General features: G+C 40.6%; 2 protein-coding genes across 6 annotated transcripts in view; one reads left to right on the forward strand and one right to left on the reverse strand.

Annotated features, from left to right (window-relative positions):
• zgc:162144 (RD3 domain-containing protein) lies at positions 1–7,137 on the reverse strand. Its single transcript, XM_028589486.1, has 3 exons — positions 6,756–7,137; positions 2,667–2,974; positions 1–1,915 (listed from the first exon to the last, which is right to left on the reverse strand). The coding sequence occupies exons 2-3, from the start codon at positions 2,972–2,974 to the stop codon at positions 1,543–1,545; spliced, it is 681 nt and encodes a 226-aa protein (XP_028445287.1). The 5' UTR covers positions 6,756–7,137; the 3' UTR covers positions 1–1,542.
• The window catches only part of LOC114562849 (centromere protein F), a 21,493-nt gene continuing 5,492 nt past the window's right edge, over positions 6,768–22,768 (forward strand). The window contains exons 1-13 of one of the 5 annotated variants that reach the window (XM_028589481.1): positions 6,769–7,165; positions 8,870–8,960; positions 9,169–9,346; positions 9,875–10,071; positions 10,320–10,423; positions 11,447–11,511; positions 12,420–12,684; positions 16,135–16,328; positions 17,028–17,153; positions 17,365–17,493; positions 18,922–19,044; positions 19,964–20,099; positions 20,515–21,944. In XM_028589481.1, the coding sequence (XP_028445282.1) occupies positions 9,185–9,346; positions 9,875–10,071; positions 10,320–10,423; positions 11,447–11,511; positions 12,420–12,684; positions 16,135–16,328; positions 17,028–17,153; positions 17,365–17,493; positions 18,922–19,044; positions 19,964–20,099; positions 20,515–21,944 (2,931 nt within the window). In that variant the 5' untranslated portion in view covers positions 6,769–7,165; positions 8,870–8,960; positions 9,169–9,184. Of the gene's footprint in view, positions 7,166–8,869; positions 8,961–9,168; positions 9,347–9,874; positions 10,072–10,319; positions 10,424–11,446; positions 11,512–12,419; positions 12,685–16,134; positions 16,329–17,027; positions 17,154–17,364; positions 17,494–18,921; positions 19,045–19,963; positions 20,100–20,514; positions 21,945–22,768 lie in introns of all 5 variants that reach the window. The other 4 variants (XM_028589480.1, XM_028589485.1, XM_028589484.1 and 1 more) reach the window with 4 other exon arrangements.

Here is a 22,768-nt window from a genome sequence, read left to right on the forward strand (position 1 = left end):
TGAAGGTCCATTTATCTTTTTATTCCTTTTGTAGAAAGGTTTCAAGACTACTAGACTTAAAAATGTAAACATGACAGACATAAATGGGCAAAAATACAAGAGTCACATTTAGTCAACTGTATCTATATTTAAACCAAAAAACAGACGTTTTAGTGGGGGAAAAACACGTCTTAATCGCATAGAAGTAATGAGAACATCGTATATATTTCTTTCCCCAAATACATATATTCACAATAAAAAAAAAAGATTACAGATGATTGTAGTTATTTCCTGCTTGCAAGGATTTGCTTGATGATTACATTACATTACATTACATGTCATTTAGCTGACGCTTTTATCCAAAGCGACTTCCAATTAAGTGCTTTCAACCTTGAAGGTACAAACACTATGAGAGCACCCGCTAACTGAGCGGATGATCTGGAGCCAAACTGTGACTGCTGAATATACAGATAAGTGGCCTTGGCTATACTTTCCCTCCCATCTACTGCAGAAAACAGCTGTCCTGTCTGTTGCATAATATGTTTTTAAAGGGACCATCATGAGACAGAGCTGTTGTTTAGAGAGCCCTTGCATCAGCTGTTTGCTTTTAAGGAGAAGCATGTGTAGCAATGCAGACAATTTTACTCAAACAAAACCCCATGCAGCACATTTTAGTTGCTCTATATCTCAACAACTATGGGGTGGATTGCCGTGACATTTTCTACAGACATTAATGGTCCCCAGACGATGAACCTTAATGACTTTGGTTATCCTCTCACATTTCCTGTAGTGCCACCAGCAGGTTGACATTTGTGGTTTTGAGTGAGATGATTCGATAAATATTGAAAGGCTTTCCATGAAATTTGGTATAGATATTCATGTCCCCAAAGGATGAATTGTAATCCCTTTGGTCATTCTCTGACTATTCATCTCGCACGGTCATCAGGTAAAAACAAATTGTCCAATAATTTGCTTTATGAGCAAATACCTGCAAAACTATCTACATTCCCTTTAACCTCAGCTGTAGGCCTACTTTGTGTTTAGTGCTAATTAGCAAATGTTAGCACATGCTAAACTAAGATGGTGAACATGGTAAACACTATGCCAGCTAAACATCCCCATGTTAGCATGCAGATGTTGGCATTTAGCTGAAATTACCACTCTCCCTGTCCCAAGTACAGCCTCACAGAGCCGCTAGCATGGCTGCAGTATTTTTTTTATCAAGTTTGTACCTGACAACACATCTAAATGCTAACCACATGCTTCAGAATCCTAAAACCAAAACAGCAATGCTTTTGGGATGAACTAAAGACTTCAAGTTTGAAAGAGGCCAAATGATGATTTTTTTCCCCAAATCTATACTGTCCCTTTTTTCACTGAATGCTACCTTCCCTCCTTCCTCAACATTCAAGTGTTTTTCTCCCTCCCCATATTTACAGTATTTTGACCTATCTCTCTACTTTCCCACACTGTCTTACTCCTCATTTTCACCCCCTACGATAACATCTCTACAGGTCTTCTCCCTCCCACCATCCTGTTTGCATTGTCTTTCCCCTGACTCTCTCACCCCTGGGAACTCTGCTCCATAGGGCTGATTTCTGGCATGCTCCTGCTCCTTCCCTTCCTCGCCCTGGCCTTGATGGCCTCCTCCTCCCCTTCTCCATCCTCCTCCTCGTCGAACCAATCCACCTGCTGCTCCAGATTGCCCCTGGAGCCTCTTATGCTGCTGCCCTTGAAGAACTGACCCGTGCAGAACTTGGTGCGGAAAGTAACAAAAGAGAGGCTCTTGCTGCGCTGCTGCTTATCAAAGACGGCGTCCTGCGTCGGCATGTCTTCATTTTCGTTCACCTCATCCAGGCATTCGCGTAGCATTGAGCGAAACAGCCGGGGAACCTCGTGAACCTCAGGCTCCATCTGCGACACCAGCCTCCTGAACCTGCAGGGGGAGGAATAACTGTGATTATTAGGAACAGTCTGATACAAAATAACACACTTATTTACAGAGTACTTTACAGTTGAGACAAAACAAAACAGAAGCAAGGTAAGGCAAGCAAAGATAAGGGCAGATGTAGCCAGAAGGGTGCAGGTGCCACTGCCACCAAGTGGGCAGTGCAGTCTTTTAAAAGTGGTTAGGAAAACCCTGCTACACCCCTGGTAGGATATGAACCCTGATTACACAGGTGCTGGAAGGTGATGATGGATAACATAAAACCAGCATAATGTTATTAAATAATTGAAAATGTAAACACTGAACTAATTGATTTGCGGACTTATCCTTTCAGCTTTAGACCTTTGTAATGCAAAAGCAGCGAAAAGTTGTGAGCAGGAGTCTGCTAAACAGAACAGAAGACCTGTAGAGATGTTTTTGTAGGGGGAGAAAATGAGGAGTACAGCACAGTTTAGGATCTCTGGTTGGGTTATCATGGGCATTTGTATGCCATGCATGTAGTCTCTTGGACAACGACTTTCCAAGTGATAGTTAAGGGTGTTACAGGGATTAGACCCTGCAGCTCTCTCCTATTCTGTTTTTCATATTCTGTCTTTCAGCCTGAATTTTGAATGTTGTCTCTGTAGCTCTCCATCTATAATGTCTCTGCATGTCTCTGGCTCTACGTCCAACTCTCTCTTTCTTGTTTTGTATGTGCAATAGGTCTTTCTCTCTCTCTGTGTCTCCCTGTCTTTCTCACCTGACGATCAGAGGGCCACACTGTGCAGGAGGGATCTTGGCACAGAGATCCTGCAGTTCCAGCAGGTCGTTGGGTGTCAGCTCATAGGGCTGTGGCATTGGGGTGGTGGCCAGCCAGCTGTAGTCAGCAGTGGAGGAGGAGCTGCGACGGCGGCGTTGACCCTCTGTTGCCCGCTCCAAACGGATGCGTTCAGTGCGTTTCACCATGGCCCCTAGCTCTAACATCAGAGTATTGGTTACCAACTCCTGAGAGGTGCGCTGGCCGGGCACTTTGGGCTCAAGGGAGAAAACAGCAGACCAAGGAAACATCTGGGAAAGTAGGACAGAATTTGTAGAAAGTTAAAGAAATCTTTTATTTTTTATTATCTGGATGTGGCATTCTTTTTATTTATTTATTTTTTTAAACCTTTATTTATCCAGGTAAACTGTTTGAGAACAACTTCTCATTTACAAACATGACCTGGCTTGTCGCATTCACTATACATACATACATCGAAGCAAGTTCATATTTGAGGTTATAGTAATTAAGAATTATTTTGGAGAATAAAGACAAGGCAAAAGGTCAGAAAGACTTAGAGCCCATAAATCTCCCTTAAGCAGTCACTCTGTAGAAGAATATTTTACATTTTGGATGCATATTATATTAGATGTATGGACTTAATCAAATACCGTAAATGTTTATCAATACTAGTTAAACAATCAATACAATCAATACAGTTAAACATTTTTATTCCCAACTTGTATATATTTTAAATAGTTGTTCTTGTATTGTATTCTATTATTATTTCATGTATATTGTATCCTATTATTTAATGCATATTCTGTATGTGTGCTGTGTGTCTGATATTTTGCTGCTGCAACACCTTAATTGCCCATTTTTTTGGGATCAATAAAAATCTATCTATCTAGAGAATTTAAGCTTCCATACTCAGCAAGAAACCTCAGAAATACTATATAACCTTTATGCCAGATACATCTTATCACTAAGGTCTGTTCAAGTAAAACATGACTCATTTGTGAATGGCAAACAACTCATATTGCTGATCAATACAAACCATGTTTCTTAAGAAAAATTGTATCACTTGTTATTCTCCTGCTCTAAACGCTCTCATAGAAGTTTAAATATTGTCTTACCGTCATTAAACTGTGTTTGACAAGCTGCAGTGTATTGTTGTCAGACAGGAATCCACCTGTTTTCCGTAAAGTCTCTATTAGCTACCAGATGCACAGCAGGCCTCCATGGGCTTGTGGCATTCAAAAAAGGTTACAACTCTTCGGACTCCAGCTGGAGGCACACAGCTACCTGACTGCCTTGCTACCTTTGACGGTCCTTGGCAGACAGGGCTTGTAATTTTGTGAGGAGCCCGTGAACTGTGTGTGTGAGTTTGGGATTGAGAATAAATGTAATCCTGTATTAATAAAGTGCGAGTGATGAGAGGAGCTTACCTCACATGAGCGTGCACCTGGGTGAGGAGTGTGTGTTTGTGTAGGTGGGTTGTTTATATAATAGCATGGGTTCATTGGCTAATTAAGCTATTTTCATGTCACTTGGTTTTTAACCACTTTTCTTTTGAATATGTTTCCCAATTTCAAAGCTATAAATGAAAGCTGTAAAGAAGGTTTCAGCTCATACACACCATCAGGCTGGACATAGTCTTGCTCAAAGGTACTTCCACAGTGTCTGGCAGAGATATTCCTGGGCAGACATGACATTTTAAACTGCATACTTTCTGGTTTCAAACTGTTAGACTACTCAATTCACGCAGCAGAGTCCTTCGAAATAACACAGTATGGTCTCCCAGCTCACAGACAATAATTCCTCAGGCACACCATTACCAGACTGTTATGGCCAAGATTATATAACTTCCTACTGGCTATCATATGGTTTTGTATGTAAGGTAACTACAGGCTAGTTCCTGGGTTTCCGCACCACTCAGCGCTGAGCCACCAAATCCCAGATTACATTCAAATCCAGAGCCTACCTGGAAGAATGAGTGACTATAATGACTATTATAATCTAATTACAGTTGCCTACAGTGGTGTTGTTACCGCTGTAACTAAATAGCAGCAGTAAGTGATCAACCAGTGTTTACTGATTAATTGAATATAATGGATGATTAAAATTACTAGAGTTCTGCACAGTAGCTACAATCATCAGAAAAAAAAAACGTCTCAAGGAGTATTTTCATGGTGGTCCTCCAACATCCAACAAACAACACACCACGAAAACATGACACCAGTCAATCACACATACAGAGTCGCTGAGTTTACAAACCATCTTCTACAGGCCACTTGATGTGATCCACTTTAGACTGGTAGAAACCTATTTCATTGTGCTGCAGCACAATAAATACATGTTTTATTGTTTGTTTTTCTCTCTATCAGACCCTTAAAATGAAACTATATCATTTGTTGTACTACCTCATGGGGAATAGCTGTTAGTGTATTTTATCAGAGAAGCCTAGTTCTTTACTGGCACCATTTTGTTTAACAAACATTTGTTGTTGTTTTATATTGATTTTATATGCAACATTTTACTGTAATAAAATTGACTACCTCCTTAACATTGAGCTTCCTAAAGTTGGCGGATTCAACATGTGAATGTGAATATATATATATATATATATAGTATATGAAAGTTTTAAAATGACACTTATTAATAATTTTTATTTTTATTTTTTTCTTCTTCTTGTAACTTTCTGCACACCAGAAGGTGGCGCTATAGTCAAAGTGACCTGGAACCAGAGTTTCAGCAGGAATATTTACAGCTGACCTATCTAAGAATGTAGCTTTACTGGGTAATCAAATCCCTAGATTCACTTTAGAAAGAATTGACTCACCAGATACATATTGGTGCAACTCACACTAAGATATGTTACACTGCATTCCTTTTACAAATAAAGAGGATAGCTTCTGTCTTTCTAAGGTGAATGGATGATATAGCCGACGTTTTCATTTTAAAGACCCTTAAGAAGAGATTGTTAGACTTAAGTTTTATCTTTATAAGACATTAGTAAAGCACAATCATCTGGAAAAATGTCACTAGAGCAGGCTGTCTTAAAATAATTCATATACATTCAAAAGACAAGAGAACCCTGCGGGACTCCACTCTCAATACTTGTATATGTTCAGATAATGTCCTGTTTACCGCAAGCACTTTCCCTTGAAAAAAACATTTAAAATTTACATTTTAATGAAGCACAAGGTGTAATGCTAATGGTGCTCCAGAACCATTTGTTTTAAATAATATTTTGTTGTATTTTATGTACAATTTTGTATACAGTACTTTTAAAATCATATACAACATTTCTATTGGCAAAAGTGTTTCTGTCATTAGTACTTATCTTTTGGGGTTTTGGAAGGGGCAATCAAATTTTGTTTATGCCCCCAAAATCTCAATGGGATCAAAAACCAAGTCCAATCTGTTTTAGAATGAACACTAGTTGCACTAAGTAATTAAAACCTACTTTACTGGATGCAAATCTCAGATTTCTGTGTAAAATGTGTCTTTGGATATGTAACCTGGTAGGAGAAATGCAAGCTTTGGTGGAAACATGGATGGCTTAGCCTACCTTGGATTAACCCCTGGGGGAAATTAGCTGCTAGGTAACTATAAAGCCCCCTTTCCTCCCAGTATCTGTGTCCACTGTCCAGCATTTAATAGCTCACAATTTGACGTGTGTTTATTTGATTAAGCATAAAATGTATGCACAGTATCAGCAAAGGAAGTCACTTCTTTCAATTTCTGGTAGGCTAATAAAGCAGACCTGCCTTAATGTCAGTTAAAAAGTAGCGCCTATTTCCATATTACCGAAGAAAAATACAATAAATCAAATTACAGTAGGCTATCATAAAACGTGTATGAGTTAGTTTTTCTGGAGGACACCGAGACTGAAAAAACTGATAAGTGGACAATGAGTTAGGCTAATCGTTTTTTTTTCTCATGACAGCAACTTTGCCCACTCTTGCCGAGTTGGTAACGTCGCCTTGTCTGAAACAAGGGAACGGAAATTCTAGCCAATATGAATATGAATATGTAGGCTAATGCCAATGCAGAGAGTAATCAGATACTTTATTGTAGATAGCCTACCTCTCTTCTGCCTTGTTCTCTGTCAAATATTACATTTCGCTGGAATTGTACGATTTCATGTGACAACTAAAAAATGATTGATGTTTCACAGATTTGTGGTGAGGTAGCCGATTGTCGCTAGAGGTCATCAGAGGTTCACGCCGCCGCGAGGACTTTTCCCAAAACATTCCCCTGCGACGTCATTAACCCCCACCCCGCCTCGGCCTCGTGCCACAACGACTGTTGGCTTGTCAGCTGAACTGGATGCGCTGCTCCTTGTCTAAGAAGATATGAAAACTGTCAATTAAGGTCAGTTGTTCTGTTCAAAGGTGTGTAGAGAAGAACTGGGGGCTGTTGGTATCAGAGCAGCGTCACGGCTCTGCGCCTCCCTGGCGCCTCGCGCCCTTTGTAACGTTAACTCTAAGTGAATGGTAAGTAGCTTTAGAGTGGGGTTAGCTTGTAGCATCAGTGCTAGCTTAGTTGTCAGTCACTGACCGCTGATGGACAAAGCACCAGAGGTCTGGCTCAACCGGTCGTGGTGCGGTTCTGGCTAACTCGGTGGCCGTGTTCATGATGGACGTTACATTGAAAGTTTTTGGAAGTTGTCAGTTAGCGTTATTCTGTTTGAACCTCGTGATACAGCACAGGCCAGGGTCCAACCTCTGGATACCATCTAAACTAAACCTGCTCTTATACATTAGTTAATGCACATTTAGTAAGAAGGGATAATTAACGTTAATTGTCATTTGTTTATGTTTTTAATTTATTTCTTCTCTTTAATTTTACTATGTTTTGCCTTTTTTGTCTTCTTGTTTTTATTTACCCAAATATTATCTTGCCACACTGTTTAGCTCTCTGATGTTCACCTCTGGATAGCCAGCTTTTGCCTTGCTTTGTCTGTCAAAGCACTTCAGTTCAGCAACTCAATTTTTGAAGGTGCTATACGTTATTATTATTATTATTATTATTATTATTATTATTATAATAAAAACATACATCTTTATAGATTCAAAGATGGGTAATCATTATTTTTATATATACTGTATATTTTATATGATTCATTTAGCTAGTTTTAGGGCCTATTTTCTAATATCTCTGAGGTCAGATATTAAATACTAATCTACATATATAGTATATTTATTTATTTATAGATTAACAGGAAACATGGGGAGATAGCAGGGGGGGATGACCTGCCAGAATTCAACAAGGGATGTTGCAGGTACATAGTATGTGTCCACTAGCTAGGTCATGGGAACACCTGCTTGTCTCTATCTTGATAAGTACCGTAAGCGGACTGTGAAAATACTTGTGACAACAATAGAAAAAGCCTAGCTTTACTATTGTTTACTTTTTATTCTTCCATCTCCATTATATTTAAATCTCATGAAAGTAGACTAGAGCCGAAACAATAGTTGATGACAGAAAATGAATTAGCTATAATTTTCATAATTGATTGAAGTCAATTATTCAGTACCATTCTCTGGTATTATCTTCTTTAACATGACGATTTCAAGTCCCTCTACAAAAGTGATATTGTACAGTGTTTGTAGCCATTTAGGTGTCATAATGAAATGCCTATTTCACTAATGGATCTGCCAGTTTAGTTGAGTATTTCTTGGTTTCAGAAATGGGTAAACCCAGTGACGCAACCTGTGAGCAACAGAAACTATCTGACTGGTGTTATTAGCTTTGAGGCTAGAGTGCATGGATGTCAAAATCAGGCTTTTCTTCATTCCAACACTCTGTTTTAGCTCTGCTTGTGTTTGTGTCCATTTGTTGGTGTTAACCCATATATAAAGTGCTAGTAAATGCAGTTTTTGCAGATCTATTAACTAAAACAATTAAATTCACATGCAAGATTGCGGTTTTTACGTGAGTATGTAACTGTTGTTGCAGAAGTTTGAGAGAAGTGATTTTATTTTTAACTTGAAGTCCTCTTGGAACATTGCAGGCAGTCTGTGTTGGAAAACACTGAGTCACAGCTGCCCAGCGGTGACAACCAGCGTCTCCCTGAAGGATTAAAGCCTTAGCAACATAACATATTCAAGACAGGACACACAGCCAGAGGCACTTATGATTGAAACAAAAGCTACTTCCATCTTACTTAACAGGCCTGTACTTCCTCTTTGTTTCAGACTGTGTTTGCTGGTTGCTTTACTCCAGCTACTAACTCCCATGGCTCCAGGAACTTCCTGATTCTGGATCTGTCAAGCAGTAATAGGACAGGTCAGCTAGCAGGTTGTCTCATGGATGCATGCATTTGAACACAAATGGCCATCCCAAGTCCTCAGAAACCAAGTTGCCTTTAGATTAGAAAGGAAATGTTTGTTTTTTTCCCCAGAGTGCCCTATAATGCAGACAGACTAAATATCCAGAAGTAAAACTTAACTTGTATTTGAGTTTTTGTGCTGATGTTATATTCCCACCCTGTCAGGCCCAGGGAAAGAGAGATGAGCTGGGCTGAGGAGGACTGGACGGTGGGGCTGTCTGGACGGGTCCTGCAAAAGGTGAAGGAGTTGCAGGTCCATCAGGAGCGACTGTCCAGAGAGAACAAGCAGAAACAGCTGCAACTGGACAACATCCATACAAGCCTTGAAAAACAGACTGTCAAGGTACATGCAGCCATGTTGCTTTATGGCTAACACTTACTATAAATGGGGCTGTTCCCCACAAAATAAATTAGTATGACAAATATAGGCACAATTGTTACTGATTAAGTATGCAATAATGCGTATGGATGATGGCATATTTCGAAGTTTACTTTTAAATAAATATCCTTATCAAGCTAGGTGAAGTTAAAGTCTGGTTGATTGTGCCTAATAAAAAGTTATGATGCGTAGTACTGTAGTATAGTGTGCCCTGAGAACCTGGATCCAAGTATCCAGGTACAAGTGTATCCAAGTATCTTAAATACAACACTATCATCATATTTGGTGCAAAAAAACCATGAGCAATGCAGTTGAAAAAGGCAAACTTTTGTAAATATTATGTTGTATAAATATTTGATTACATGTATAATCCTGCCATACATTGGCATAGTCAATCATCTCTGACAGGATTTGTTATTTCCATTTTTTTTTTTTTTTTTTATAATCCTAAAATATGTACCTTTCCCTCTCCTTTTCTTTCTCCCTGCCAAGTATGAGGAGGTCCGTGGGGAGCTCCAGTGTCTGCAAAGAGAGCTCCAGAGTGTTCGACAGGAGGCCAAGGTAGCAGTGACTAGCAGTGACCGCCTGACCCAGGAGCTCCAGACCAAGCAGGCCCAAGTATGCTCTTTGGAGGGCCAGCGAGATGCTGCTCGAGCCCTCAACAACAAACTCACCCAGGAAATCAAAAGGTAAGGACCAGAGGAATGGCATTCATGGACTCCAATGAAAATTACCCATTGTAGTTTTTTTTTTTTTTTTTTTTCCTGATACCTTTGCAACATATGGGTTTTGGTTGACTTTTAGATGTCATGAAAATGAATCTGTTTCCTTAACGCCACTGAACTCTTTCCATCTGTTTATTTCCTCTCTCTCTCTCTCTCTCTCTCTCTCTCTCTCTCTCTCTCTCTCTCTCTCTCTCTCTCTCTCTCTCTGGCAGGCTGGAGGCAGAGCTTGAGAATCTGCAGAATAGCAGCAGATCGGCAGATACTACTCTGTTTTCTACACCCTGCTGGAATACGACCTCACCCTGGGAACACAATGGTACAGTCCTGTAACATTATGACTCCTGTGTTTATTCTCTCTTGTGGTTTCTTATTTTCATTGAATTACTGTATAATAGGGCTGTATCCGACTCAGAATTTGTCAATCAAATTGGATTAGGCTGTTCGATAAGAATATTCAGCAATTTGTTCCTTTTTTATTCAGGTATTCAGACATTCAGCTTGACAAAGTTGTTCACGTAATAAAGTAAACACGCCAAGTTAGCCATCCCAGCTAATGTGTGCTAACCTCTTTAGCCGAAGGTAAAACAAAAAACATAGAGAAAAGCACACTTTTATTAATGCCAATATGATAACGGCAGCACATAATGCTACAGCTTCACCTTTTCCGTTTTTAGCCTTCACAATAAAAGCCCAACTTAAATTGAGAGCATTTAGCTAACCCAATAAAATAGCTTGCACTACGCTAATTACATTTTTTGTCGACACTAAATCAAACAAAAGCCAGAGACTATATCATATTAATTTGCTGTGAGCTTCTAAGAAGAAGGCAAAAGATAACATTATTCAGAGCCTGACCGGGCAAGGCCTCTCTCCCGAGTCCAGGCAGCTGACTCCGTCTCACTCGGACTCACCCTGGGTCCAGCTGCTTGTACTCGTAGTTGACATCCTCACCGAACAGAAGGGATGACTTGACGTAGTGGAGTGATTTCACCCCAGAAAACAGCGCTCCTCTGAAAGACGACTAAAAACCCACTGTTCAACTTGGAAGAGTTTCAGTCGACTGAGGGGTCACCGACTGATGATTTGAATATTCGACTTTCAAGGGGCAGCCCGTTTGATTTGGAAAATCAAACGGAAAAACAGCATGACTCCCAGATGAGCAGTTATAAATAAACTCCCTCAGCTACTGTCCTTTCCCAACCCTTAACTCTCTAAGGACTCTGTTATATATTCTCTTTCCTCTTTCACCATTTTTTTTTACTGCTGTTGGTTCTGTTCAGCTTTGGTAATTGGCTTTAGGTACCAAATCCAATCCATATGCTGTGTTTTTGCCCTGTAGGGAGCAGGAAGCAGGAGAGGCCAGGGCATAGAGATGAAGGACAGAGCCGGGCGCTTCACATCCGAGTAAGTACCAGCATGTTTTTATGCTGAGCTATGCATAGGCTAGTTCAAGACAAATGTGGGTTTTAGCTTAAAGCTGCAGTTCTCTACTTGTTGGAATTGGCTTACTTAATGTCAGTTAAACAGAACTTCCTTTCGTCTTTCTTTTGTATTTTCTTCATTCCAACTCACTTGTATTATTTCCTCCACTAATTAACTAACTACTAATTAACATCTGTTTTCATTGCTCCTTGTTTAACAGCAACATGCACTTTCTTTAGCCAGGCGTTATGATCTTCCTAACATGTTTGTGGTTCAGCTCATTTGTTTCTATTGAAGACATCCATCTTTAAAAATGTCTCAAATTCTCGGGGAAAAAAAGCTCAGTAATGTCTAAAAACAGCTGTGCATTGTAGTTTTGAGCAAATTATGCTCAAACAGGAGTAAATTGTGTATTTGTTATGGACTATTTTCAGCTCCGGATTTGGTGCACTAGCGAGTATTTAGGCAGCAGGATTGCATATGTGGGTTTGACTCAAAATAACCTACAGTGCCCATCCATGTTCATCATAAGGAAGGAACATGTCACTAAGTGCAATGATGATGTTTGTTTAACTATTGTGGCAGTTTACTCTTCACACCTGATCTGTGACTTATCTCTCACCTTCCACACTCTTTCTTTTGTTCAGAAAGTGTTTGTCATAATCACAAATATGTGGTGAGGCTGTACAGAGTCAAATTTATACTTAGGAAGCATCAAGAACATAACAGCAGTGAGCCATTCTTTGGTGAAATGCTGTTTGAGTCAAAGTGAAAGAGCTTGAGCCCTCAAGCCCTGTTTGTAAATTCTCCTAATGTTGTTTCTTGTTTGACATCCTGTTAAGGCTTACACCCTCCTTTTCGCTTTATCCTTTCTGCTGTCCTCGCTTCAGCAGCAGCTTCAGTTCTCCGAAGTAGGCACAGCCTCGTTACCACGACAACAACACAACAACACACCCCACCGCCATCCGTCTAACCAATCGGACACCTTCTCCACTCCCTTGTCTGCATTTCCATGGGAACGGGATGACTCGAGGCCAGCAGCCAGGAGACTGTCCCCCTCTGCTCCCCAGACGCCCTGCACCGATGTCATCAATAAAGGCCAGCAGGAGCAGAGGGATTATGGGAAGGAGAAGGACCACAGGACAGAGACAGACAGTGAGTGATGTCAAATGGTCAACATGGTAATGTGGCACAACTTGCTGTCGCCCATTTGCAGTTTGAAAATATAAACATACAGCTCAGCCCAGCAGCCTGTGTCCTACAGCAGGATTAATTAAGATAACTAGATAACTGTATTAAGTTAAGAACAGAGGCCTGTCCTACGAAGCAAGATTTGGTGTTAACGAGGTAACTTCAGGGTAAAACCCAGGGTTTTGAGTATCACGACGGTGGATCCCTTGTTACCGGGTTAAATTGCTGTGACAACTTATGCGGAACACCTAACCTGCTCGGGAGCAGGTTATGTTGGAGATTAGAGATCAACCAGTGTAAAAGTACCGCCTTCTGACCAATCAATACTTGATTGATAATGCGTCACTGCACGCTCATAAAAGTTAAAACATTTAGAGACCGACAACCCTGTTAACATTCCCTGATGGGTGTTTTTATGAAATATATAGATTTTCCACGGAGGGAGTAACATAAGTAAAATAATTTCCCCCTGGGATTATTAAAATATTTTTGATTAACGTATAGGCTATTTGTCGGCTTCTTTAGCCGTGTGTCACCAATGCTCACATCGGTTTGAATTATGTTTTTATATTTTGATTTGCTATCAGGATGGCTTACCACTGCCAGGGGTGCAACTGAAATAATAGACTAAAGCAACTACAGTGTATGGAAAGCTCAAGTGTAATTATAATCAGATCAGACCGATAAATCATATTTTCGTCGGCATCGTGATATGAACGTGTGCGCTGAACCCATCGTAAAAGACTGCCTGAAACGCCATGAATAAAATTGAATATACTTTATTATCATTGTATGGACACAACAAAATTACGTTGGTGGCAACCAGTGCAGCAGCAGTAAATAAATAAAAACAAGATAAAAAACTATGGAAAAATCACTTTATTTAGGGATGGTTACTGAAACCCAGTTTTAAATGGGCTAAAAAGTATTTATCATCACGCAGCAGCCTCTCCCCTGCTTTGTGTTGAGGCTGAGCTCCTCTCTCTCTCTCACACACACACACACGTACACACACGTACACACAGCAGATCAGAAAGGCCGAGGCATCTCAACAGTACTTGTTACATAAGAGGTTGTGTAGAACTGACTGGCTCAGCCACAGACTCCTGTGTTTGCTCCCAGGCCAGCTTCATGATGTACAGTGGCTCTTGGTACACTTTTAATTATGAACACTCCTCTTTCTCTCTGCTCCATTCTGTGAGTGTTTGTTCAGAGGAGGAAGGGGACCGTTCACTGTGAAACAATACATGCTTCTTTTAGCTGCTGGGATACAGAGGGGGAGGGACGGTGCAGTGCTTACATTAGGTGTGCTTTTTTGCTGGCTATTGCTGCTGTGTTTTGTATCATGTTCCTCTCCACTATCATCATTGAAGTCACACATGTATATGCTGCTGGATTTTATTCAGATTTGCTTCTTAATGGGGTTGTATTTGGTAAATGTAAAAATTGTAGAAAACATTGGGTTCTTTTTAGATTAGTAGTACAACAAATTGTGATTACAATATACAAATATATACTAAAACATCATCAGTAGATTGTTGTTTTTTCTTTATAGGCAAGTGAAGATGGTGATAACGGTAATATTTATAGATGCTTCAGAGTGTAGCAGCTCTTCACTTGAAAGGTTTAACAGTGTTGTAATATTAAAGTAACAGAAAAAAGCTACAGGGCAACATATCGGACAGACATTGATTTCATCCCTGGCTTTGGAAACCAGCAGTCTGACACTGATGCTCTGTGAGAGTATCATCCAGAGTTAAAACAGCTGTGGTCGTCAGTGAGCCAGTCTGTATGGATTGACCTCATTTGTGAAGACCCAAACTGTGTGTCGTTGACTGTTGGTGGTCAGTTGTAAGAAATTAGGGTATTCTTGCTGATAATGTTGATGCTCATTTTAGGGAAAAAGTAGTTAAAAATGTGTTTTCCCAGTATTTCCTATCCCCTGGTTTCTCTCTGTCGCTCTCCACCCACTCATTCACCCTTCCCCAATTTAAAATAAAATCCTTCCTACTCTAGGATTCTAATATTTTTTACAACTCTAATTTCCTCAAATATTTTGATTTACACGATGTAATCAACATTTGTAGTACAAAAAGGTACAATTTTTAGAACAATGGTACGGTTCTTTAAGGTCTTAAAAGATGTGGTAATGTCTCAGTCATGGGAGTTATCTATCTCTATCTATCTCTATCTCTCTCTCTCTCTCTGTCTCTCTCTCTCTCTCTCACCCAACCCAACATGTATGATCCTATCAATATGGGCCAACATTTCTAAAGAATGCTTCCAGCACCTTGTTGAATCAATGACACAAAGAATTAAGGCAGCTCTGAAGGCAAAAGGGATCCCCCCCACACCATTACACCAGCAGCCTGCACAGTGGTAACAAGGCATGATGGATCCAAGTTCTCATTCTGTTTACGCCAAATTCTGACTCTACCATCTGAATGTCTCAACAGAAATCGAGACTCATCAGACCAGGCAACATATTTCCAGTCTTCAACTGTCCAATTTTGGTGCGCTCGTGCAAATTGTAGCCTCATTTTCTTATTTTTAGTGGAGACGAGAGTTACCCGGTGGGGTCTTCTGCTGGTGTAGCCCATCCGCCTCAAGGTTGTGCGTGTTGTGGCTTTACAAATGCTTTACTGCATACCTCGGTTGTAACGAGTGGTTATTTGAGTCATCAGCTGGAATCAGTCGGCCCATTCTCCTCTGACCTCTAGCATCAACAAGCCATTTTCGCCCCCCAGGACTGCAGCATACTGGATGTTCCATTCTTTGTAAACCCTAGAAATGGTTGTGAGTGAAAATCCCAGTAACCGAGCAGATTGTGAAATACTCAGACCAGCCCTTCTGGCACCAACCACCACGCTCAAAGTTGCTTAGATCACCTTTCTTTCCCATTCTGACATTCAGTTTGGAGTTCAGGAGATTGTCTTTACCAGGACCAAACCCCTAAATGCATTGAAGCAGCTGCCATGTGATTGGTTGATTAGATAATTGCATTACCGAAATACACACACACACACACACACACACACACACACACACACACACACACACACACACACACACACACACACACACACACACACACACACACACACACACACACAATTATGTAGTTAGAGGACTGTCTGTGCAACACACCCACTTTGAGATTAATACACAGACAGATTTACAGCCAACGTTGCAATATTTTCATCAACATTGTGTCTACTAGTCTTAATGCAACTTTATATCCCTGTAAGTATTGATTTCCTGTTTTTCTTTTTCTTAGTCCACCCCTAAGTCCCACATTGGTTTCAAAGGTTGTTGAAATTTTTGTCTTTCTTAGGGTTGTACTTAAAAGGTGTTTTGGTGAGTTGATGAGCTTAGTAACCAGCATGTCTCTGTGTGTTTTGGTCCATCCACCAGCATCTTTATCAGAAGTGCGGAGTCGTGTAGCTGCTCTGGAGGAGGAGCTGTGTGCGAAGGCCGGGATGTTGAAGTCTATTCAGAACGAAATGGTGCAAAGCAAAAAGGAGCTCACAGCCAGGGAGCTTAGCCTTCAGAAAGCCCGCGACGAACTCAGTCTGGCACACACAGGCATGGCCCAGGAGAGAGAACGGGTAAAAACACCTACTATCACAGCTGATACAACTGGTGGTGCTACTACTACTGAAAACACATTGTGTTAATGTTCTGTATTTTCCGTAAGCCCTATTGGTTTTGTCACATAATGGGTGTTGTCCTCATTTGTCAAAACATTTCTCTTTGACCTTTCTGAAAATAACAAACATGTTGGGAATATTTTACTTGTTACACAATCAGTTATCGGGCACTTTATAAAGGTTGTTGCTGGAAAAACCGTGCCCTTGTTCTATTCATAGGTGTACAACAATCTAGCTAATATTTTGTGAAATATAACCTTTTGACAAACAATGTACAGTGCCGAGGAGAGACTGGGAGAGCCTGCCAATTCTCCAATTGTCTTGTTTAAGAGTAACTAGGCTAAGCTCTCAAAGTGTTGGTGCTTTCCTGATTTCAGAATGTCAAATGCAGAACCCTAATCAAGCATCACAAGACAAAAAACCAAGCGAAAACAATATAACACATCACTTAAAAGCAAGTCAATAAAAATAGGTTCAGAGAAGTGACTTACATATACAAAGAAACAAACATGCCCACAAATTTGACCATTTACATGTACACTTTAGAATAATTGAATGTGTGACAGTAACCGCATGGTATTTTTATCTGTGTACACAATCTAAGCCCAAAGTTGTCTTATTGTCAGTATTAAAGAGCACATGATGTTTGTGTGGCAGGTATCAGGATCTGAGCAAAGGCTGAAGCAGCTACAAGAGGAGCTGAAGTGTCAGAGGCAAAATGCAGAGAGCAGCCGACTGCAACACCAACAACGTTCTAAGGAGCTGGAGAAACAACATCAGAGGGTGAGATGGATGAAAGGGTGATATGGACAGATGGCAGATTGAGAGAATTAAAAGAAGAGATTTGGAGAAACCGCTAAAGGAAGCGAGAGACATTTTCAGATGTGTCTCAAACTTGCTTTTTGTTTTGTTCCACTCTTAGAATTTTTTTTTTTTTTTTTTCCACTTTACAGTTGAAGATAGTGACTCAGATTTTTGTGTGTGTTGCCTCCAGGATTTGACGGAGCTTCAGAAGGAAAGGCAGTGTCTGGAGAAGCAGCATCAGAAGGAAGTGAATAAGCTCAACCAGGAGCTCCAGCAGGCAAGGACGCTCCACAACGCCCTGCAGGCCCAGGCTGACAAGGTAAATATACACACAAGGTGCACAAACTCCTACACATGAACAAGGCAAACTAGCCTTCTAGTGTGCTTTTTCATACAAACACATTTACCAAGATAAAGCCTTTTCTGATCTGTATCAACACTGGAAGCTGGGCACTGAAAAGTACATATTGTTTATATTTCGGTTCATATGTCTGATCAGTTTTTTCAGTGTTTTCCTGTTTCTCTTTCCTGCTTTCTCTGTCCCTGTCCTTTCTCCCTCTCTCTTTCTCCTGGGACTTGTATTATTTAATCCAAAGGTCAATAAACGTATCTTGCTTCTTCTCCCATGCTTGCTTCTTTCCCTTGTTGTTTTCTCTCACTCTCTGTTTCACTCTCTTGCCCTCTGTGTTTCTGTTTCCCCCCCACCCGCTGTTCTCTCTGCTTCGTCCTCTCCTCTTGGTTTCTCCCCAGTGGAAAGGTTGAGCTGCGAAGGTAATTTACCATGTGACTACGTTTGAAGGTGCAGAATGCTTTGGTTAAAGAAGTGTGAAACAAACTCATAACTTGTGTGTGTGATAAATAGTCAACAGTTCATAGTAAGGGAGGTGTAAAGGCATGGCTGCAGGATAAGGATGATGGTAGATGATTTGTATGATAGGTGTGCAGAGGCAAGTTGCATGAATGTAGAGATTGAGGAATGTGTTTGCGCTTGAAGACATGGTGTTGTAATTTTTGTTTCAATACCCTTTACATGAAGGAATGCTGTGGTATTTATTTTCGTATCAGCAAAACAATAATACAAAGTTTAACATGTTGCTTTTTCCAATGTGACATTCAATTCAATTCAATTTTATTTATAGTATAAAATCATAACATAGGTTATCTCGAGACACTTTACAGATAGGGTAGGTCTAGACCACACTCTATTTAAACTCCCCAGAAGCTAGGATCAGTAACAAGCATTTCTGGGACGGGATACACACAAATAGTAATAGTAATAGAAAGGGAGAGGAGAGAGTGAATGAATGCATAAGACACAAGAATAATAATTCTAAAAAGGCTGAATAAAGTAACCCATTTGTAGTTAGTAAATGTAATGTGACTACTAAAATAGGGTCAGTAATCTTATACAGCAGCACTCCACAATAACGCTACCTTTAACACTGTTCACTTGTACCATGACATGAGAATTTGATATGAGCACTGGTGGGAAGCCAATCATCTGGTTTAGTCTTCATCACTTTCCCCGGAGAGGTAGACATTAGACACAGCTTATGCTCGCTATTGATCACTGATTGCTCTCTTGCTTCGCCTTCACTGGTCCTGATTCCTGCTCCTACAACAACATCCATTAATTTCTTCTTTGTTGTTTTTACCTTATTTTTTTCTTATATCCTTTCCCTCCAATCTTCTTTGATTTAAATGTCCCTGTTTTTATTAGCTACTGAGTCATAATATCCTCTATCAGCTGTCTCTACAGAAGCAGGTGTTGGACAAAGAGTTGGACACTCTGAAAGAGAAACTAAAGTGGATGGAGGGGCAGCTGCAGGAGAGCCAGAAGAAAGAGGCACAGACACAAGCCAAACTGACGGTAACACACACAGACACAAAGCCGCTAGTGATGTTCCGGAGTCTAGTGAGTCTTTGTCTCACTTTATTTAATTATTCATTAGCTGTGAGTATAAAATGAACTCCATACATTTTTAAACAGCATCTTAATGTGCTGTATGTCAGTCCATGGTTTTTATAGTAAATAAACTGTAAATTAATTATAAGTAAATTGTGGCTCCTTCAATCATCCAGCTACATTATGTTTTAATAAAGGTGTAGATGTGGGTGTATCATTTCACAGAGCTAAAAAGATGAGTTGTCTGATATTAATTTATTAAATTGCCTCCCCTGTTCCAATGAATGAACCTTCATTATACTGTACTCAAAATAGCCCAACTGTACTATTATTATGAATCTGGATGGTGAACTGCTGAACTTGCACACAAGTAAAGCATTTGCAGAAGCTTGGTACAGCCACGCTGCGGAGGATATAACACTCCAGAGTAGTTTGTTTTTGGCAGTTCATTACATGTATACCAGCTTGCATCATCAACATTAATGCTGCCTCTATCTGTGACTTGTTTGTCTGTGGTTTGTTGCTATTGTGACACTGTGCATTGCTGTCAATACAAAGCTCTTACAAAGTTATTGTTTATCTGGAAGTCATGCTGCACAAATACAATTACCCAGGCAGGTGCAAATCAAATTTGAACTTCCGACAGAATTATACCTGCTTCTTGTATAGTTTTAAAGTAATCTGCCTTATCATGGACTTCTGGTAGACATATTGTAGAGAGGCTGATGTAAAGGTTTTAATGTCAACAGACACATATTTAAAAATTCCGTCTCAAAACAGACCATTGTTATGGATAATAAAGGATCAGCTGAGCACTCCAACTAATCTGAGCATTTGACTGGATTCAATCCACCTTATTTGTATTTTTTTACCCTATCATTAGGAAGCCCTGCGTGAGGCAGAGGGTGTGGCAGTGAGCCTGGAGCAGAGCAGGAAGAGAGAGCGAGGTCTGGAGGAGGAGGGGAGGAGACTGGCAGAGGAGCGAGCCGACACCCTTCGTCTCCTCAAAGAACTGCAGGGTGAGGAGAAAGCTGTGGGTGGGAGAGAGGACAAATATCATATGACGTGTACAGATGGTAATTATATGCAAATACTTGTTGACACAGGCTTAAACCAGTGTCCTCCGGCCTGTTGAGTACTTGACATTCATGTATGCTGTAGTGTACAATACATGCCATGTTAAATCCCCTCTAACGCTTCAGTCTCTTGTCCCAGTGCTGCCTCCTACTGGTCAATAATGCAACATCCATTTTGTCAAATAAAAATACCAAAAACTATTCCAGTAGCGCACTTGATAAGAAGATAAGCTCTGTCTTTTTCTGCTTTTCCTCCAGCCTATAATTTCTTAATGCCTATGTGGCCTGTAGTTAAAAAAAACTTTTATTTCTTTAATCTTTTAATCTGCTGTTTGTATTTCTTTTCTTTTAACTTCAGAGCAAAAGGCTGTCCCAGCACCCCCTCAACAACCTGTCCAGTTTTGCCCCGTTGGACAAACTTCTTACTCTCTTCATTCTCAACCATCAACTCACATCAAGGGGCCCAGCACCACCACCCTAGCCGAGCAGAAAAGGGAAGAGGATGTGGATAAGAGAAGGGTAGAGATTGCAGCATCTTACCCCTCTGACAGAGAGCCGGGAGAAGGCATCGACTCGGAAGACATCAGCAACCTTATCTCCCCAGTCTCTGAGTGTTTACAAAGGGGACACAGAAGAAAAAGTAACGAGGAGAACAAAAGTAGAAATGAGGCGACAGAGAGTGACATCTCTGGGACAAACGAGCACTCCACATTTGATCAAGTAATCTCTAGTTCCTCTCAGTCTGCTGCTGGTACGCCCTCTAACACCTCTATGGATGGTTCCTCTGAAAAGACTCCTTTTCTCAAGGCCTCTGAAGACCTCAAGAGAGAGAATGCCACACTGCGTTCAGAGCTAAATGATGCACGTGAAGAACTGCAAAAACGACTTGAGGACCTAGAAGCCCAACGACAGGCCGAGACAGAAGCCAGGACCCGGCTCAAACAACTCAGCCGCAAACGTGCCAGCCAGGCTGTGGATAAGGATGAGCAAGAAAAGGAATGGAGGGCACAGCTGGAGAGTGAGAGGGCTGAGACAGAAAGGTTGAGGAAGGCCATGGCATCATTGGAGACAGAGATGAAAAGAGAAAGGGAGGAAATAGAAAGGAAGGAGCGAGAGGAGGAGGAGAAAAACAAAGCACTAGAAGACCAGGAGAGTAAATTGATAGAACTTAATATCCAGCTAAAGAAACAGCTGTCGGAGGTGAAAGCCCAGCTGGCTTTAGAACAAGAAGAGAGAAAGAGAGAGGAAGAGGAGAGAAACCAAATAACAAACACAGACATAGATGTAAAGGAGGAGTTAAGCACGAAACTGGAAGAACTCAAAGCTGAATTGGAAGAACTGAAATGCAGCAGAGAAGAAGACTCACTGGAAGAGGAAAAACTCTCAGTTGCCAACAGCCCACTGACGTACCTGACACTCCATGATGATGAGCTCAACTCCAACATTGTTCGCTGCGACAACAAGCTCCTCCCTTCGCCAGAGAAGCACCTCCTCTTCTGCCAGTCCACCAATCAACGCAACATGCTTGTATCTCAGGCCACAGCAGATCTCATCCAGGAAGAGCGAACAGTGATAGATCCAGAATGCTCAGCTCTGGAAGACGACAGACAAAACTATCTGAAAGGGTCTTCCCTGTCAGACCACAAAAGATCACTTTCTGACCTCCAGAAGGTTGAGCCAGCCTTCTCAGATTTGGCAAAAGAGGTAGAGCGCCTTAAGAAGGAGAATACAAAAGAGATAGAACGTGCTAACCAGTACCAGGTTAAACTGGAGGCCCTGCAAAGCCAGGTAAGTGATGTGATGGGATATACAGTTTAGTACTTAGGTTTGTCCAGCCAGAGTTAAACTATGTTATATACTAAATCATAACACTTGCGTTGTAAGTAGTCCTCTCCATCTAAGTGTTACACTTATTATGTCACTTATTGACCGTGATACTTGGGTTTTGATAGCTGAATGGTGTTGTGATGTAGAGGAATAATATTTAGGTATTGTTGAATAGATATGACTTATTAAAATGGATTTATTAAACATGTTTTTTTCTATATTCTTTCTGTAGCTGTTCTATGAAAGCAGTTAGCCACTCAGTGCAGAAGTCAATAAAACATACAGAAAGGTACAGCAATAAATACCATATACAAAAAAAGTACAGTACACAAGTTAGTGCCAACATCACTGGCATTGCCTAAATTTCACCAAAACCATCTGAGAAACCAGTGAGAAAAAGAAGCCACAAACTAGGGGACCAGGCCAAATTACATATTGTTAAAAAACCCAATAATTGATGGAATAAAGACTTCATATATTTGTTATTGCCACCTATGGAAATAAACTTCCGTCCTGATGGAAGCAAATACAACTCTTTGTGTAAACGGCACTGGGAGTCCCATAAGATGACCTGATCTTTCTGTGTGGCCCTCATTTACAGGTGGTAAAGATCATTTAAATGCACAGCAGTGACTTTAAGGCATGCATTCGCAATTCTTCCTATGTTTGTAGATTGAGGTTACCAAATCAACAGATGTGATTTGGACTGACTCAATAAAGGAAGCATACAACTTTTTGAACAGAGTCTTGTCAACACTGAAAACTGAGCATTCTTAGGTTTGCCG

Source organism: Perca flavescens, chromosome 10 (genome assembly GCF_004354835.1).
Source record: "Perca flavescens isolate YP-PL-M2 chromosome 10, PFLA_1.0, whole genome shotgun sequence".
NCBI lineage: Eukaryota > Metazoa > Chordata > Actinopteri > Perciformes > Percidae > Perca > Perca flavescens.